Source organism: Carcharhinus amblyrhynchos, chromosome 1 (genome assembly GCF_965287045.1).
Source record: "Carcharhinus amblyrhynchos chromosome 1, sCarAmb.v2.hapA, whole genome shotgun sequence".
NCBI classification, from domain to species: Eukaryota; Metazoa; Chordata; class Chondrichthyes; order Carcharhiniformes; family Carcharhinidae; genus Carcharhinus; species Carcharhinus amblyrhynchos.
In genome coordinates, this window is record NC_137324.1 from 78,202,700 (window position 1) to 78,222,363 (window position 19,664).

At 40.6% G+C, this 19,664-nt stretch overlaps 1 protein-coding gene across 1 annotated transcript in view; it reads left to right on the top strand.

The window, feature by feature from the left end:
* The window catches only part of nmu (neuromedin U), a 39,644-nt gene that overhangs the window by 10,755 nt on the left and 9,225 nt on the right, over positions 1-19,664 (top strand). Inside the window, 4 exon segments of the mRNA XM_080198191.1 lie at positions 80-127; positions 220-279; positions 12,259-12,288; positions 12,391-12,441. Of these exon segments, the coding sequence (XP_080054317.1) occupies positions 80-127; positions 220-279; positions 12,259-12,288; positions 12,391-12,441 (189 nt within the window).

Genomic DNA, 19,664 nt, shown 5'->3' on the forward strand with positions numbered 1-19,664 from the left:
GCTGATCTGATTTCAATCAAACTTCCTGGGGAAGGATTCTTCTTTTTCAGATGCTAATTTCTGAATCATCTGTTTCTAGATAGATGGCCTGTGTTCTTCCTTTCTTTCTGCAGTTCCTCAGCCACAGGTGAGCTCCAATGTCAGTCTAATGGTGCTGTCTGTGTATCTGTAAAATAATGAAAGAACAGTTTCTGAGAAACGTATGCTTTGCTTTTCCAGCCATCCAGCACACTTGAAGAACTGTGTTATATGGCCTTGACCATTCTGCAGCGGCCTCAGGTAACTGTTTGTTTGCAACAATGAAGCAGGAATTTCATGCAATAAAATGTTAGGAACTCAAACTCACTATGTTTGCCATTTATTGGTACTTTAAATTTAAAAAAATCTCAAAAAAGCCATTGTAAATGGACAACTAGAAAAATAGATTGATGTAATTATCCTCTCTCAAATATCGCTACCAATATAGGCAGATCATTCCAATTTTGGAATGTTGTTTGTTGGGAGGAGCTTCTGATTTAAAGGACAACCTCTTTGATCCCCATTTAAAATGTGGGCAGGGGCACTATAATGAGACCACTGCTGTAAGGGTGTAGTATACAGCTACAATCAAATAAGCTGGCCTTGTATTAAAATGCAAGATCATCTTATTATAATAAATACTGTTCCAGGTACATTGTTCTGACATACTGGCAAATTATGAAGGGTGGAATATCAAACAGTAGGTGTTTCCTGAAATGAAATCTGAGAATGTAGATGGATGTTAGATTTACGAACTCGACCTCTGTGGGGGTGGATATTGACAAAAGAGACCCATTGCTCTGCAGGAAAATAGAACTTTGGCGGTCTGAACATTGAGCAGTGTGTAAGCTAGCAGAAAGTCAGCAACACCTTTATTTGAATAACTGGCTTTTCACAGGGCCTCCTCTGCAATGCCTGTTATAGTAAGCGATGAGTGATGATGTGATGCTTACGGTCTCCAACTCTATTGCGGGTATCAGACTGGATTACATGTAATCATAGGGCCTTAACAAACCTTTTGAACACTACAATGTCCCCCATGCTGGGATACACAATAGGCCTCAGGTTTGTAAACTTTATCAATTGGAGCCCAGTGAACTTGAGTATAAAGTACAGTGATCCTCATAGCATTTTTCTTCAAATTGATTGGAAAGGGAAAGTGATAGTCAGAGATTTATGGGGAAACAAGCAAGTGACAGTCATAGGGTCGTGGAAATTTACAGCACAGGAAGAATCTAATTAGGCAGAATTTAATGGTCATGGCAGGGACTGGTGAGCCATTGCCAACCCCATGGCTGTTCCAGGTCCCTCATCCTGGTGAAATGTCAAACCGGTTGACAACAGGACGCTCAGCCACTTCAGGGCAGATATTTCACTTCAAAAGAGGCGCTGGTCAGCCATAGACTGGCAATTTTTCTGTACTGGTGGCCAGTGTTGGTAGGTGAAGTGTGATCACTGGGGCCAGCCAAGTAGACTCCATTGAGGTGCAGGGGCAGGGAATGGTCTCCATGACTGGGCAACCCTTGCCATCAGTAGGTTCCTCTGTGGGGTACAGGCTACCCAAATAGGAGGAATCTCCCAATTGGCTGCAGACCTGCTCGTCAGCATTTACTTGGTGGCCCATCCACTGCCAAGTAGAATGTCAGCTATGGTGAGATGAAGTCCTTAACAGGAGGGCAATCCTTGATCAGGAAGGTGAAAGGTCACCCACCCCACACTTTCTCATCTAATTATATGCTCCCACTGACCGCCCAGCCTGCCTCTGGAACAGCATTTAGTTCTGCCCATTGAGCCCACGGTAGTCTAAAAAGAGTGATCCAGCCTCTTCTATTTCATACAGCTCTTGAATGAAATGTTTTGAGGATTTCTGCCTTTACCACCCTTTCAGGTGGTGAGTTCCACTTCCACCACCCAATGACATGGATTACTGAATAATTAAAAATGACAGAGTATCTGTGCTGAGCTATCTACTCAAATCCCACTTCTCTACCTCAATGGGCGCCTGCTAGGTTATACCAAATATGACTGTGACTGAGCCAATGAGTGCAGTGCAATGTCTTTGAGCAATGTGCCAGTCATGGTTGAGTCGCTGGCAGTGTGGATGGGGTGATTGGAGTAATGATAAGAGGATGAGGTGAAGCAATGAATTTAAGGTCTGATTTTGATAGAGAGTCTTGGGAGGAGAAGGGTGAGAGTGTGGTGCTTTGATCACTGCCTGAGGCTAGTGGCTCATTTAGTGGAATATGGAATTTGAAAGTACACTCACTGGATATGAGATTTGTGTGAGTTCATTGAACTGCATCTGGATCCTCATTGCTTTGACTGCTGGCATTGACTGCAACAGCTATCTGCTGCCACTGCTGATTCAGAGTTTGTCTGAAAGGCCTCCTGCCCCTCTACATATCCTTGAGCAAGGCCTCCTATGCAACATGGGAAAACCTTTTAGCACACTATCTATAATGGCATTCTAAGGCCTTTCTCGGGTTAAACATTTTGCAATAACTCTCAGTATCTGTTCCAGCCAAAGTACACTTCTCCTTTGAGAGGAGCAGATTTACTTCAAGTATCATAGGCTAGCTTAAACACATGCGAGCCTCTGATGAGTTTGTACTCATGACTCAGCTGTGCAGTCACTCAGCAACATGCTCATTATTCCATTTAAATGGGAAAGCAATATTAAGTTTGCATGCTGCCACCACTCCCCACGGTCATTTTTGACTCTCATACAGCTGCTGAGTGTCACCTGAAGTGGAAAGGATTTCAAGATTATAAGCTTTCAAATCAATGATAATAAATAAATGATGTTTGCCAGGTGATGGCACTATACGTCAAGATTTGCCCTCGCGAATCTCTGTCACATATTCCTGGCCAAGAAAAGGGAAGAGACTTCTGCTACTATGAAAATTGTTTAGGAAAAGCTGGTGTCCTGACAAGAGGTTGCCTAAGCCAATATGATGCACTTCCAGTTCATAATGTATACAACAGACTGCAATGCAAAATTTGGACACCTAATGCCCTTTTCAGCGCAAATTAGGATTCCATAAAATAAATATTTCCTTCACTTTATGTGGCCAGTTTTAAATTTTATTACCCTTCCCTTTAATTCACGACTGCAAAATTTTTAGTATAACACAATCGATAGACATCTTTATTCATGAGTGTTATGATGGAGTAAGATCCTGTATTCATTTTTCAAACTTCAGTTTGTTGTAATGACACTTAATTTTCGTAATGTGCTTTGAGACGGCACATGTTTATGTTGGAAATACAAAAGCTCATATTACATAGTAAATATAAGGATGAATAAATCGTCTAGAATTTTGCTTGATAATATTTTGAAGGCTTGGTAGTAACCAATGTTTATACAGGGTTTTTTGAGGAGATCAAGTGGTTTGTGTATATCCCAAAAGAGGTCTGTGGAAGGAGAACAATTGCAAGTCAAAGTTAGTTTTTGTTTTCATATCCATCAAAACTGAGTAAATAATTAGTCCATACATAAAGGCAACAAGAACCAGTTTGAGGCAATTTTCTTTATCTTCCACTAATTGATTCATGATGACAAACTTGTTTGACTCATATATCTTGCTCGCTGAATTTTTAGCCAGAATAATGAATTAATTTTTAAAATATACTTCATTGTGGGATGTAGCTGTTACTTGCAGGGCCAACATTTGTTGCCCATCCCTAATTGCCCTTGGCTTGTTGGGCCATTTCACAACTCAGTTCAGAATCAACCACATTGTTATGGATTTGAAGTCATATGCAGGCCAGACCAGGTAAGGATAGCAGATTTCCTTCCCTAATGGACATTTGTGAACCAGATGGGTTTTTCTGACATGAAGTGATAGTTTCATGGTCAGCATTACTGTGACTAGCTTTGTATTCCAGATTTATTAATTGAATTCAAATTCCACCAGCTGCTGTGGTGAGATTTGAAACACCTGTCTCCAGAGCAGTAGCCTGGACTTCTGGATTATCAGTCCAGTGCCATTACCACTATACCATCATCTCCTGTATTTATGTTGCTGTGAGCTTCTAATGAAACAGAAGTGAGGTGCATCTTCTTTATTTCATGATGACAGTGCTATCTCATTCTTTCAGCAATGATTAAATGGTCACATAGTTACTACTAACGTTCCGTTTATGACTTTCGCCTACCTATTAGTGATCATTTGATCTTCACAATAAATAAGCTGCTTACACTTACATAAATAGAAATCCCAGAGATAGTCATGTTAGAAAATGGAAAATGAAAAATGATTAACTAATTACTCATAACAGCATAATAAATAGGAGTCAACCATATAAAAACATAAGAACATGAGGACTAGGAGAAGGAGTAGACCATCTGGCCTCTTGAGCCTGGTCCGGTATTTAATAAGATCATGGCTGATCTTTTTCGTGGACTTAGTTCCATTTACCAGCTCGCTCACCATAACTCTCAATTCCTTTACTGTTCAAAAATTTATCCTTGCCTTAAAAACATTCAATGAGGTAGCCTCAATGGCTTCATTGGGCAGGGAATTCCACAGATTCACAACCCTTTGGGTAAAGAAGTTCCCCCTCAATTCTGTCCTAAATCTGCTCCCCCTTATTTTGAGGTCATGCCCCCTAGTTCTAGTTTTACCTGCCAGTGGAAACAACTTCCCTGCTTTTACCTTTGCTAGTCCCTTCATAATCATGCTTCTAAATTCCAATGAGTATAGCCCCAGTCTACTCAGTATCTCCTCATAAGCCAACCCTCTCAACTCCGGATCAACCTAATGAATTTCCTCTGTGCTCCCTCCAGTGCCAGTGTATTCTTTTTCAAGTAAGGAGACCTAATCTGTACACAGTACTCCAGGTGTGGCCTCACCAGCACCTTATACAGCTGCAACATAACCTTGCTGTTTTTAAACTCCATCCCTTCAGCAATGAAGGACAAAATTCCATTTTAATTACCTGTTGCACCTGCAAATCAATTTTTTGTGATTCATGCACAAGGACACCCAGGTCCCTCTGCGCAGCAGCATACTGCATTTTTCTATCATTTAAGTAATGGTCCATTTTGCTGTTATTCCTGCCAAAATGGATGACCTCACACTTACCAACATTGTACTCCATCTGTCAGGCCCTTGCCCACTCACTTAGACTATCTATATTCCTTTGCAGACTTTTAGTGTCCTCTGCACACTTTGCTCTGCCAGTCATCTTAGTGCCATCTATGAATTTTGACACACTACACTTGGTCCCCAACTCCAAATCATCCATTAAATTATAAATAATTGCAGTCCCAACACTGTGGTCTATTGAGCTTGTTTCACCATTCAGTATGATCATGATTGAGACTAAAAATCTGTTAATCTCAACCCACTCCTATTTCTCATCTACATGCTGCCCCGCGGAGACATCATCCAAAGATAAATGTTAGTTTTCACATGTATACTGATAGTATCTCGTTCTGCCTCAACACCATCCCTCTTGACTCCTCCATTGTTCCTGAATTATCATACTGCTTATCCAACATTCAGCCCTGGGTGAGGGGAAATTTCTTCCATTTAAATATTGGGAAGACTGAAGCATTACTTGCGGTCCCCGTACATTATTCATGTCTTCTTTTGCTAAGACTGAAGGAAAGTACAAATTTAATTCCTCAGCCATTTCTTTATTCCCTGTTATGATTTCTTCTGTTTCTGACTATAAGAGGCCTTTGTTTTTGTCAATCTTTTTCTTTGCATGTCTATAGAAATCTTGATAGTCAGTTTTTAAGTTCCCCACTAGTTTACTTTCATGCTCTATTTTTCACTTCTTAATCAATCTCCTGGTTCTCCTTTGCTTAATTTTAAACTGCTCCCAATCCTCAGGCCTTTTGCTTTTCTTGCCAATTTGCTTTTTCCTTGAATATGATACCATCTCTAATTTCCCTTGTAAGCCATGGTTTGGCCACAATTCCTTACTACTGTTGTCCAAACAGGAATAAACAATTTCTGGAATTCAGTATTCATTCTTTAAATTCCTGCAATTGCCTGTCCTCTGTCTTTCTATTCAGTAATGTTTCCCTGTCCATCGTGGCCAATTCACGCTTTATACCATCATAGTTACCTTTATTGAGATTCAGGACCCTGGTCTCAGAATCAGTTACAATATTACCCACTTTGACAAAAAATTCTACTATATTGTGGTCACTCATCTCACAACTAGATTACCAATTAATCCTTTCTCATTGTACAGCACCCAGTCCAAAATGGCCTGCTCCTTTGTTGGTTCCTCAATATATTGCTCCAGAAAGCCATCCCGTATGCACTCCAGAAATTCCTCTTTCATTGTACTGTACTAATTTGACTCCCCCAATCTATATGCAGATTAAAGTCACTCATAATCACGGTTGCTCCTTTAACACATGCATCTGTGATTGCCTGTCTAATGCTTTTCCCAACATTATCACTACAGTTTGGTGGTCGGTATACCACTCTCACCAATGTTTTTTGCCCCTTGTTGTTTCTTATATTGTGCAATTGTTGAATACTGGAGCACTTATTAAAGTAGTCGATGATGATGAAGTCAATGCCATGAAAATGAAAGAGGTCAGATATCATTTTGGATCCGAGGGTGGGTAGGAACGTCATGTGGGTTCAATGGTTCTTTTTGCTGACGTGACATAAGCTCTTCTGATGTCTCACACTTCTTATTTATGACTTTAGTGTCATTGATAATACATGCCAGTAGACTGTCTCTCGTCAGTCTTCTTGTCCAATCTATACTCAAGTGTGAGTGACAAAGTTGTGGGAGAATATTAGCTCACAAGAGATTCCGATATGGTGACCTGCCTGCCTTTTAGAATGACTCACTAAGGGATGCATAGCTTGTTCTGGTACGGCTAAAATGGTCTCCTGTATTTGTTGACATACTGAATTGAATCAGTCCATCCTTCAATTATGGTTTTCCACAATACTTGAAGTGTAGAATCTTTTATAATTTTTTCTTGTAGCTGCTGGCTTTTGCGCTGTGCAAAATGTACCAGCCTAATTGACAGACTTGCTTTCTTCTCCATGCACAATGTTGCTGCTCTCTTGAAACTGCTAATTGTGTCAAAATATTCTGGATATTTTGATGCTAGATTGTGATCTAAGGTGATAGGAGCATTCAAGGCTCCCTGGACATCAACATTTATAAATCTCATATCTTTTAAAAATATCAATTTTTCTATTCTTGTGGCCAAAGTGAATAACTTCACACTTCTCCACATTATATCTGCGACCTTGTTACTCATTTATGTAATCTTGTTTTTGGTGCCCTCCATGCATCTTGTCTTCTCATTTATCAATGTATTGTCAGCAAACGGAGATACATTACTTTCATCTACAAGGTACAAGTACGATGGAATACTTTCCACCTGCCTGGATGAGTGTAGCTCTAACAACACTCAAGAAACTCAACACCATCCAGGACAAAACAACCGGCTTGATTAACTCCCCAACTTAAACAAGCACTCCTTCCACCACAATCATGCAATGGTGGCAGTATATACTATATACAAGATGGACAACAGCAACTTTCCAACCCTTGATAGAACCTTCCAAACCTGTGGCATGCACCACCTAGAAGAACACAGGCAGCAGCTTCATGGGAACATGACCACCTGCAAGTTATTCCCCAAGGCACACATCACCTTCACATGGCTCTACATTGCTATTTCTTCACTGTCACAGGATCAAAATCCTGGAACTCCTTTTGTAACATTCCCAGGATGGGCATGCGCCAGGTGGACTTCAGCAGTTTAAGGCAGTGGCTCATCGCCATCTTCTTAAAGGTAATTAGAATGGACAACAAATGCTGGCCTTGACAATGATGTCCAGAATAATGTCTTTAAAAAAAAAGGCTTTTGAAAATCCAAGTGTACTACATCCACTGGGTCCCCTTTATCTACTATACTAGGTAAAACCTCAAAAAACTGATTTTCCTTTTATAAAACCATTTTGACTTTGATCATACTATAATTTTTCTAAGTGCATTAATAAGGTTTCTTCAATAATAGATTCCTACCTTTAATGAGAGCCAACATCAGATTAACTGGCCTGTAATTCCCTGTATTCTCTATCTCTTTACTGAATAGCATTGTTTCATCTGCTAACTTCCAATCTGCTAGAACTGTTGCAGCATCTATGGAGTTTTGGGAAATTATAGACAGTGCAGCCACTATCTCAGCAGAGCTCAAGGAAGAGACATACTTTCTGCTGTCTACACAAGTTGAGCATTAACACGTAGAAATCTATCAAAAATGCAACAACTTTCTGGACTTTTAAAATTCATATTATGCCTAAGTCAGTATATTGGATAGGAATATAAATTCCCTGATGAAAGCCAAGCTTTGATGTTCAGCAGTAGATTTCATCTTCTTGCAGTTTTCTGACAGATAAGTGTATGGCAATCTTATCACTGACTTTTTGAAACTGCTGTTGGGCAGTCTGGTCCATGTATTGGATTAAGCCTCATTAACATAAGATTGGAGGTCTGTGGGTGGAAAGGAGCCTCAGGCAGCAATCTGCCAAATGCCAACAACCATTGCAATATTGGATCTGATCAAATTCTGACCCTGGACAAGGATAGCCCAAAGTTTTCAAGTCTGATTGGAGAATCTCTGAACAACTTTCTGGTGATAATGTGGGGACACTAGAGGTAGATTTATTTCTATTCTTGGAGTCATTTGGATGAAGATGGTTGTGCGAGGTCATATGTTACTATTTGAAGAAGAGGAGAGAAATTCTCCCAGTGTTTTGGGAATGTTTGCTAAAACAGATTATTTCATCATCTCCCTCATTCCGAGGCTTGCCAACTCTAATTAAACCTAATCCTGGAGGTTTTATCATGAGTTGTCTACATGTTCCTGCCATTCGTTGGCTAATACATCCTCCTTGTGAGTCACTACCTTCCTATGCCAACTGGAAAGCAAAAAAACCCACTATCGAATTGGATGATGTTTTACAGTCAGCCGACCAGCCCTTTTCTATCCCATTTTAATATTTTTATATCTGATAAATAGAGTTTATTTTGTCCTTTTCTTTGAAATTATCTTTTATAATGTCCTAATTATATTTCTTCAGGGTTGCACACTGCAATGTCAGTGAGATTGATCTTCAGCTCCTGGAGGTTCCAGGCCAATTCTGGAGGCTTGGCAACCTTAATTCCCTTGCTGTATTCCTGACTGCCATATTTGCCTATGTTACAATATTACTGCACATCAAGAATTTTTAATTGCTTGTGAAGAACTTTGAAGAACTACAGGATGTGAGGCATACTTTACATAAATACCAGTTCTTTCTTAATGTTTCAGGTGTTTGAACTGTTTAGAAAGTTTCCAGAATGTTAATTTGGCTGTAATTTCACAATGGGCAGAGGAATCACTTTATTCAGATATAACATGAAGAAATGTAAGACCAAATAGAAAATAGCAGCAATATATTGCAGCCGCCAATAGGAGAACAATCAGTTTTCAAGCACTCTGAGCTGAGTTGTGTGATTTTAGTTTGAACTTCTGCTACAGTACTCAAATGTTAGGTGGCTTCTATGTCAGCTGCAATGGAAACTAAGACATTGGCCATCTGACGCTGCACCATGGGCAGGCCTACAATTGATTTCATGGAGTTAGCCATCACTTACACACTGGAAGGTATGGTACCCAATCTTTGTGCAATGGCCTTTGTCTAATTGGTGCCTGACTCTACCATGCTTCTTGACAGTGAGAGCAGACTTTCTGATAGGCCTTCCAATACGTCAAGCCTTTCAGTGTGCATCAACCTTTTCCTGTATGCTATCCCATCAAAATTCTCTCCTGAGTCTTATGCAATGGAACTTGTTTGTGACTTCTGGCAGATCTACAACCTTCCATCCTTCAACCTTGTAACATCGCCTATCTGCATTCCATCTCAATGCTACCCTCTAAAATACACACAGTATTTGGACTGCTGGGTGCAGGGGTGAGATTAGGATGATCATCATCACCAGCAACAGTCCGTTCTTCCTTTTCTGCTCCTCACTCCTATATCACTTCCCAGTAAGGTGGCAATTCTTGAAATTTGAAAGGAGTTGGATGGCAGTGAGTTGTTACGAAGAATCACATGGAACTTGAAACAAACTCTGTTTCTTTCTTTACAGATGCTGACAGACAGGATGAGTTCTGTTTTTATTTCAGATCTCTGGCATCCACAGTTATTTTTATTTCACCGCCATCTTTGATTCTTTCTACCCCCATCACTCACCATGGTTTCAGTCATAACAGTTGCAATGAACTGAGCACCAAGTATTCTGTATTGGCAGTAGTTAACCAGAGGGCCACTAGCATGGCTCCATGCTAGTGGCCCTCTGGTTAACTCCTGCCACCTTCAGTTTTATCTTACCCTGAGCTGTAAGGGAAAGGAGTGTGTGTTAATGAGTGTGGTGCAATGTGGCTGTCATGATTGTATAACTGGGTATATGTGCAAGATTTTGATTTGATTTGATTTATTATTGTCACATGTATTAGCATACAGTGAAAAGTATTGTTTCTTGCGCACTATACAGACAGAGCATACCATTCATAGGGAAAGAAATGAGATAGTGCTGAATGTAGTGATACAGTCATAGTTAGGGTGTAAAGAAAGATCAACTTAATGCAAGGTAGGTCCATTCAAAAGCCTGACGGCAGCAGGGAAGAAGGTGTTCTTGGGTCAGTTAGTACGTGACTTCAGACTTTTCCTGACGGAAGAAGGTCGGAGTACGTCTGGACTGCGTAGGGTCCGTAATTATGTTGGCTGCTTTGCCAAGGCAGCAGGAAGTGTGGACAGAGTCAATGAATGAGAGGTTCGTTTGCATAATGGATTGGGCTATATTTATAACCTTTTGTAGTTTCTTGCGGTCTTGGGCAGAGCAAGAGCCATACCAATCTGTGATACAGCCAGAAAGAATGCTTTCTATGGTGCATCTGTAAAAGTTGGTAAGAGTCATAGCTGATATGGCAAACCTCCTTAGTCTTCTGAAAAAGTAGAGGCATTGGTGAGCTTTCTTAACTATAGTGTTGGCATGGGGAGTCCAAGACAGGTCATTTTGTTGACATTGAGGGAGAGATTATTGTTGCTGCACTAGTTCACCAGATTCTCTATTTCATTCCTGTACTCTGTCACATCATTATTTGAGATCTGACCCCTATGGTGATGTCGTCAGTAAATTTGAACATTTGAGTTGGAGGGGAATTTGGCCACACAGTCATAGTATAGTAGGGGGCTGAGAACACAGCCTTGTGGGGCACTGGTGTTGAGGATGATCATGGAGGAGTGTTGTTGCCTATCCTTACTGATTGTGGTCTGTGAGTTAGGAAGTTCAGGATCCAGTTGCAGAGGGAGGAGCTGACGCCCAGGCCATGGAGTTTGGAGATGAGTTTCATAGGAATAGTGGTGATGAAAACTGAGCTGTAGTCAATAAATAGGAGCCTGACATAGGTGTCTTTGTTATCTAGGTGTCGCAGGTTGAGTGAAGAGAAATAACGTCTATTGTGGGCCTGTTGCAGCGGTAGGCAAACTGTAGTGGATCCAGGCCGTCCAGAAGTAGTTGATGCCAAAACATTGAATGCATTCAAGAGGGGCTGGACATAGCACTTGCACCAAATGGGATGAAAAGTTATGGGGAAAAAGCAGGATTAGGCTATTGAGTTGGATGATCAGCTATGATCTTAATGAATGGCGAAGCAGGCTTGAAGGGCCAAATGACCTCCTTCTGCTCCTATCTTCTATGTTTGTACGCAAAGGACCTCTCTGCTCCTATTGACCTCCTATACCAAAGCTTCTAATGCTGTGTCAGAGAATCTTGGGGTCTCCTCTTACTATCTGGGCCACCTCTGTCTTTTTCAGCTCAAAGGCACTTGAGCTGAATTCCAGCACTTGCTCAACATGCACCTCATATTTCAGGGATGGAGGTTTGATTAAGGTAGCACAGAATTGGTTGAACTTGTGCCAACCCTTCATGATTTTATGCCTCCTGCTTAGGTGTTGGACCATTCAGCCACATGTTAGTCCAGACACTACATAGATGAAATGGACAGGAACCAAGGAGTTCCCCTGCTGCCTACATTGATATGTCAGGCATGGGTTCAATGTGCAATTCTATTCCTACATCTGTTTTTGGGTCTTGTCCAATTTTGCCCCCTATATGTTAGTTTGTACTGTTTTGGTCTGTGCACTCTATTTAACAAAGGTAGAGACCCAACATTAATACCAGGCAATCTATTTACAGGATTCAGAAGACAAGGGCCAAACCAAAAGGGTAAGCTTATATATTGCAGATTATCAAACGCAATGAGAATATATGAGGTGTCTTAAGTAATCAATGCATTTTATAGTAAAATATTTCTCCATTTTTGTACAGTTCTTATTTCATTATTCTAAGACCCATGACTCAGGCAACTCTGATTTTATGGTAAGTGATGTGGAGAATATTTTTAAATTGTCTGGCTTGATTGTGTTAAAACCTAATTTTTATTACAGTCCAGATACTTCAAATTAATTTTCTTTCAAATTAACTAACTTTCACATTAGTGGATATTAAACTGTACCACTGAAGGTTAAGGTTTGTTTTTCGCTATTCATTGTAGAAGTTATGATTGCCCCATAATTATAGCTTTGTTTGCTAGATCAGTGACAGGAGATTTGATATTGTTTCCTAGAATGTCTAGTGGTAGGACAGAACATTAACTCAGCTTTTTGCAGCCTCAGAAGATGTCAGCTTCATCACACACTGAATATTGAATGTGGCAACACATATAATTGAAATATCATAAACTAATTATATTGATACAAGCACTGTGTTTTAAAAATTTTCAGATACTTTTGTGATAGCATGTATCACAATCTTAACAGGGCTAATTAAGTAATTTAATTTTTTGATTAATCTTCCATAGTATTGGTTATATACAAGTGGCAGAAGCTAAACAATATTCCTTCAATCAATTGAACTACCTTTATCTCTCTCTCTCTCTCTCTCTGTCTATATATCTATATTATATGTGTCTCTAGAAGATTTAAGCACACTTTTGTACATTGCAATTGTCAAAAATATAAAAGGAAGAGAAAGCCTTGCTTATTCTGACTTGGAGTCAGGAATTTACGAGCATCTGCCAGCCTTTAAATGATGCCAGTGTTCACATTTTTACAGCAGTTAGTTCTTGTAACATTGAAGAGATGAGGCTGAAAAAGTGGGATTGTTAGGCCTGTTGTTTTGGGTGTTGGGTGTTGCCCTTCAAGTTCAGAAGGGCGCACGCAAGTTTGTGAGATGAATTATGCTGGACTCCATCTTTGTGCAGACTAGCAATTAATGTTCACCACAAGTATGCAACGCGGCAGATCACAAATGGTGCGCAGTGCTGATTTGATATCAGTGATGTCACTTCAGAGTGCTGAGTTTAAACCAATGCCCTCTCTTAACACACATTCAGCAGCAAGAAGGGCAGCCAGCTCTATTAATAGGGATCATTAATTACTGATAGAATAGTTGCTGGCTGATTGCTTTATGGATGTTGTTATAACTCAAGTGTTTGGTGCTTTCCATATTTCAAATTACAACATCTGCATGGATTGGTGTGGCAACCCAGTGGGACGTTTGCAGACTTCAAGGCTTCTGCGCAAACCGGTTGCTTCGAAACATGGGTGTACTGTTTGGTATTCCTCTTGGAATGCAGCATGATTTGGAGAATAAGCAGAGGTGAGATGTCGCTGCTGGAAGAGGGAGAGCTGGACTCTCGATTGAAAACCATATCTCTGCAAGGAGTCCAGGGAGAAATTCTCTAAACCTCAGTGAGGAACAATGTGTGAGACACCTGTACAGACACCAACACTGAAATCTGCCACCTGCTGCATCCACAACTACAACCTGAGAGCAGGTCAAGTGAGTGACTGTGAAGGTGAATTTCATGATGAACTTTTCTGTGGCTGCCTCCTTTCAGGCTGGAGTTGGAGATATTTGCAACATTGTGCAGTTTGCTGTCAACTGTTTATAAAAAAGGTCACCAATGTTCTCTATCCAGTGAGAGATAGCTACACGTCATTCATGCTTGCCAATATCTTGCAGGTGAAGATATATGGCCTGATTAATAGAGATTATAGGTAAGTGATTGATGGGGTATATAGTCATTTAAGTGGTAATTGAGCTATTGGTTCAGTATGTAGCATATAGTCTGAAGTGTTTGCAGCCATTTTCAGCCAAAAGTACCAAGTGAATCCATGTTAACTTCCTCCTGAGGCCCAAGTAAAAAAAAAATAGCTGTTTCTTGGACATGTCAAAGACTGTGGATCTGACAACATGAAGTAAGATTGAATTCATTTGAGGGACTTTCTCCACTAGTTCAAGTCATATCAAGCAAAAAGGAAATTGGTTATGGTTGTTAGAGATCAATTATCTCAGCCCCAGAACATCACTACAACATTCTTCAGGGTAGCACCCTCAAACTCCGCCATCCTCAGCTGCTTCATCAGTGACCTTTCCTTCAACATAAGGTTAGAGTAAGGGTGCCCATTAATTGCATAGTATTCAATTCTAATTTCAATTTGTCAAGAAATCAGTCCATTACCACATGAAGCATTGCGAGACAACATTGAGGTTTAGGCTGATAAATGGCAAGTAATGTTCTTGTCCCCTCCACTGTCAGCCAATGATCATTTCCATCAAGAAAGAGCCTCTTGATGTTCAGTGGCATTACTGTCATTATGTATTTTCTTATTATTTAGTATGTGCAAAGTTACAGAGCTGAGCAATAGCCTTGTCAGTGGCTAAACTTAAATTCACTTTCAAGTTTAGTGAGTGGACATCCTTCTACATTGGAAATCATTATTTGGATTGCACCACAGCTGCAGTCTGATCCTTTTGGTTCAAAAGACAATGTTTCCATGGGAGATCAAACCCAGGTGGACGAGCAGGAGAGTCTACAAAGAGAAAGCGGAAGGGCCAGATTCTCTGACCTCATTCGCAGTGGGGGTCGAGGGGGTTCTCCGGTCTCGCTGCTGTGGATGGAATGTCAAATTTGCTGTTCTCACTGACAGCGGGGTACCTGACATCAGAGAACTCGGCCAAAGGATTTAATTTTTAAAATTTAACATAATTGAATTGATGCCATCAAAATTCAAGGGGTCGCTATTGACTTATAACAACTCAACCATCTGCATAAATACTGTGGCTACAAGAGCAGGTCAGAGGCTAGGTATTCTGTGACAGATAGCCTGACAATCATCTACAAGGTATAAGTTAGGAGTTGGATGGAATACTCCTAAATTGTCTGGATGAGTGCAGCTCGAGCAACATTCAAGAAGCTCAGTGCTATTCAGGACAAAGCAGCCCACATGATTGACATCCTGGGTAGTAGTGATCTGCCCAAGGACAGGCCGTCTGCTTCTTTCTCCATGCCCGATGGTCTTGTGTTTTCTTCTTCTGCTGTTCCGAACTTATAAAAGGGCAGGAACAAGCACCCCATTCACCATGTTAAACATTCACTCCTTGCACCTCACCACAACCATCTCAAGATGAAATAGGGATGGGGAAGAAGTCTAGCTTTGCCCAACTCCTATGGATGAATGTAAAAATAACATGCTTTCCAAAATCACCAATGGCTTGAAACAATTCATGATTCACTTGACCATCTAAGAATGTTCACAGGACATGGCACTTCCCAGTTAAATGAACCAACTCACTCCAGACAGCATGTGCCCTTCAATGGTAATAATGGGTGACTTGTAATGTGTTTGAGGGCAGGCTGCTGTATACTTTCCAAACTGCCAGTGAGGCCAAATTTCTTGTAAGATCCCAAATGTGTTCCATGCTGACTTTGAGGTCCTCTTCTCTGTGGGCAACTAGAACATAGTGCTCGGCAAACAAGGGATTCCAAACAATTACAACCGGTAATTTAGCATTACGTTTTGGCAGTAGAAAGTGGACAATTTACCAGCTGTCCTGAAATGAATATAGTTTCCTTTATTTCAGCTCTTGAAGATGTAAGTTAAGTGTTGATGTAAGCAAGCTGTTAAACAAAATCAATATATTGCAGACACTGGAAATCTAAACCTGTGATGATTGTCCCTTTAAGGATCCATCTGCAGAGTTAGGGTCACATGACCTGAAGAACCAGTTGGGGAGCAGGGTGGGGAAATCACCCTGGTGAGCTTGGATTTCTGTTCCAGAGCCTTCTTGGAGGCTGACAGGCAGCAATGAGGCTGTAAGCCTCTGTATTATAGTTATATGTAAATCAATGTTGCAGTTGTTACTTAACCTAACTGGTTAACAAAAATAATTACATTGGCAGCAAGGATAAAAGAAAAAAAGAAGCTCCCAAGATTGTGAGTACAAAATCCTATTGAATTTCAGCTCAAGTTGAGAAACAAGAAAGTTTGAAGATATGCTCCAGTTCAGAAGTATAGCCCCTTTCAATGCCTGTATAGCAGATTGGACACAATACATTGAATGTTTAGGCCACAATTTTCAGGCCAAATGGAATAAAGGAGGAGGAGAGGGGAAAGATAATACTCTGAGAATGTGTGGGACCCAGGCCTACAACTTAATATGCTGCCTCACATCCTCAAGCATGCCCCACTCCCAAGTCAGTCACTGGGATAGTCAAATTGGTGGAAAGCCTATCTGTGGTATTGCATTAGATGCACAAAGATTACACCCCTATGGAAGACAAGGTTAGAGCAATAAAGGAAGCACCAGCCCCCAGAAACATATCTAAGCTCAAGTTATTTTTTTGAATTACTGTGGGTACTTTCTATCACATTTGTCAACAAAATACCTAAAGAGTACGACTCAAGAACCCTCTCAAAGGCTGAAAAAGGGTACTCTTAGATTGAAAAAGAAAGCCTCAATAATATGAGGTAAAGAAGTTTCACCAATACGTGTATGGGAGGCACTTTACCATTGTTATTGGTTTGCAAAACACTCTTTTTAAAGAAGATAAGGCTAAGTTCATTAGCAAGAATTCAGCACTGGGTGTTAATTCTATCCATCTACGAATATACATTCAAGCATTAGCCTGGAACACATTGTGAATGTGATTACACTTAGTCGCCTCCTTTACCAGAGTAGCACCTCCCCCAATACTGCAGGAAATGGTTATAGTGTTGAATTTCTTGGACATGTTGCCAGTTTCAGTGCAGTTAATCAAGATTTGGACTAGCAGGGATCCGGTACTGTCCAAAGTGAGGCACAGGATACTAATAGATTGGACCAGTGAGCCAATTTCTGAAGAGATGAAATCATATTATATATAGAAGGGTGAATTAAGTTGTGAAGATGGTATCATAATTTGGGGAACCAGAGTAGTCGTTCCTGTACCAGGAAGAGAGTTGCTCCTAGCCAAATTACACAGTGTCCATCCGGGTATACCTAAGATGACGATGTTCACCAGGAGTTATGCCTGGTATTCTGGCATTGATGGTGACAATGAGAGTCTATTCAAGCACTGTGCTAACTGCAACAAAGGTTGCCTATGTAGCCTCACTGCATCCTTGGGAGTGCTCTGGCCAGCCATGGAGTATGAGTCCATGCTGATCATGTTGAGCCATTCATGGGCACAATATTTTTGCTCCTTGTCAATGCATGTTCAAAGTGTCTGAGGTAAAGTCTCTGACATTGTATGTTACAGTTGAGAAATTACACCAATATTTTTCCACCCTCAGGATACCTAAAGTCACAGCATCTGATAATGGAGCACTGAACTAGTGCTGAGTTTCAAAACTTCACCACCCTTAATGATATCACGCCTATTAGAACTGTGCCTTACCACCCAGCATCCAACGGATTAGACAAGCCTTTGATTTTGGTCTAAAGAAGCAATCAGACGGGACTCTGGACACCAGAATCTCTCAAGCTATATTTGCATGTGGAGTTATCTTATAGCTCCTTCTGAGCAATAGGATCACTCCACATGCAACTACAGAGTCGCACCGGCAGTGTTGTTAATGAACCATTGTCCAAGAATGAATTTGAGCTTTGTGTTTCCTAATTTTCCGGGGAGGCTAGAGTCCAGTCAAAGCAATCAGAAGACAAATCATAATTCATGTAAGTCAACAGGGTCATTTTCAATGGATGAAGCCATGTACGTGAAGAATTTTGGAAACCAGTCGAGTTCAGTCTCTGGAGTCGTTGTATCTAAAACTGAATACCTGTAAGTGGGTGTGGAATGAAGGATTGTCTAGAAATGTGTAGACCATTTGAGAAGGATAGAGTTGCCACAGCAGCCAGGACTGCCATCAGGAGCTATGTTGCCATCTGGGAATATAGTTGACTATCGAAACATTGAAGTACCTGGTCGTCCTATGGCAGGTACAATCAGTGTCTCCATGGAAATGGATAGAACTGAACTGCCTGTGCCTGAACAGGCACCTGTCACTGTAGTTTGGGTTAACAATAATCCTGTGGAAGTGCCCCAGACAGAGGAGTAATGCTGCTCCATGAGGATGTGGAAGACATCCTTGAAAGACTTAATTTATAATTGACTAAATTAATGCACAAAATGTTTCATTATCTTTGTGTAAGTTGAGTACTGACATTTGTATAAAAAGACTTGGAGGGGGAGGGATGTGGTGATTGTCCCTTTAAGGATCCATCTGCAGACTAAGGGTCACATAACCCAGGGAACCAATCAGGGTTTAGAGTGAGGGTCATCCTGATAAGTAGGGCTTGCTGTTCCAGAACCTTCTCGGAAGCTGACAGGAAATCACGAGGCTGCAAGCTTCTATATTATAGTTATATAAACATTACAGTAGTTATTTACCTAACTGGTGAACCGGAATTATTTAAAAAAACAGAAAATGTTGCAAATACCCAGCAGGTCAGACAGCATCAGTGAACAGAAAAACAAGTTAATGTTTCAGTTAAATGACCTTCTATCAAAACTGGAATAAACTGCAACAGACTTTAAGAAGGCACATAAGCATGAGGGAAAGGCAAGGAGCAGGAAAGAACAAAAAGAAAGGCATCTGAAATGGTGGAATACAGGAGAGGTTAAATATAAAAGGGATCATCGTACAAGGAAATGAGGCTAGTAAAGACATAAAAGGTGGATCCAAAGGAGATGCATTTGAGAATAGAATCATCATCAACCACACTGTACAGTCAAATGGGATTGATTGTTTTGACTTGAAGTTGATGAATTCAGTGTTGAATTGCAAGGCTTATAAAGTGCATAAACTAAAAACTGAGGTGCGGTTCATCTCTGATCATCATTGGAAAAGTGTAGAAGACTAAGGAAAGGAGCTCAGAATTGGAGTGGAATGGAAAATTAAAATGACAAGCAACTGTAGGCTTGAGGTTGAGAGGTGTTCCACGCTGATCACCTAATCAGTGTTTGGTCTCCCCAGTATAGAGAGGACACTGCATTGTGAATAGTAAATGCAGTATACTAAATTAAAAGATGTACAAGTAAATTCTGTTTTACCTGGAAGAAGTGTCTGGGCAGTATGCTGGGGGAAGGGATGGAAACATTAAAACATGGAAAATAGGAGCAGGAGTAGGCCATCCATTCAGTTACTCCTGTTACCAAACCCTGTGTTCCCTAACATTTCTGGTATGTTATTTTGTATCTTCCATTGTGAAGACAGAACAAAAGTATGCATTTTGATGGTCAGCCATTTCTTTGTTCCTGATTATAATTTCTGATG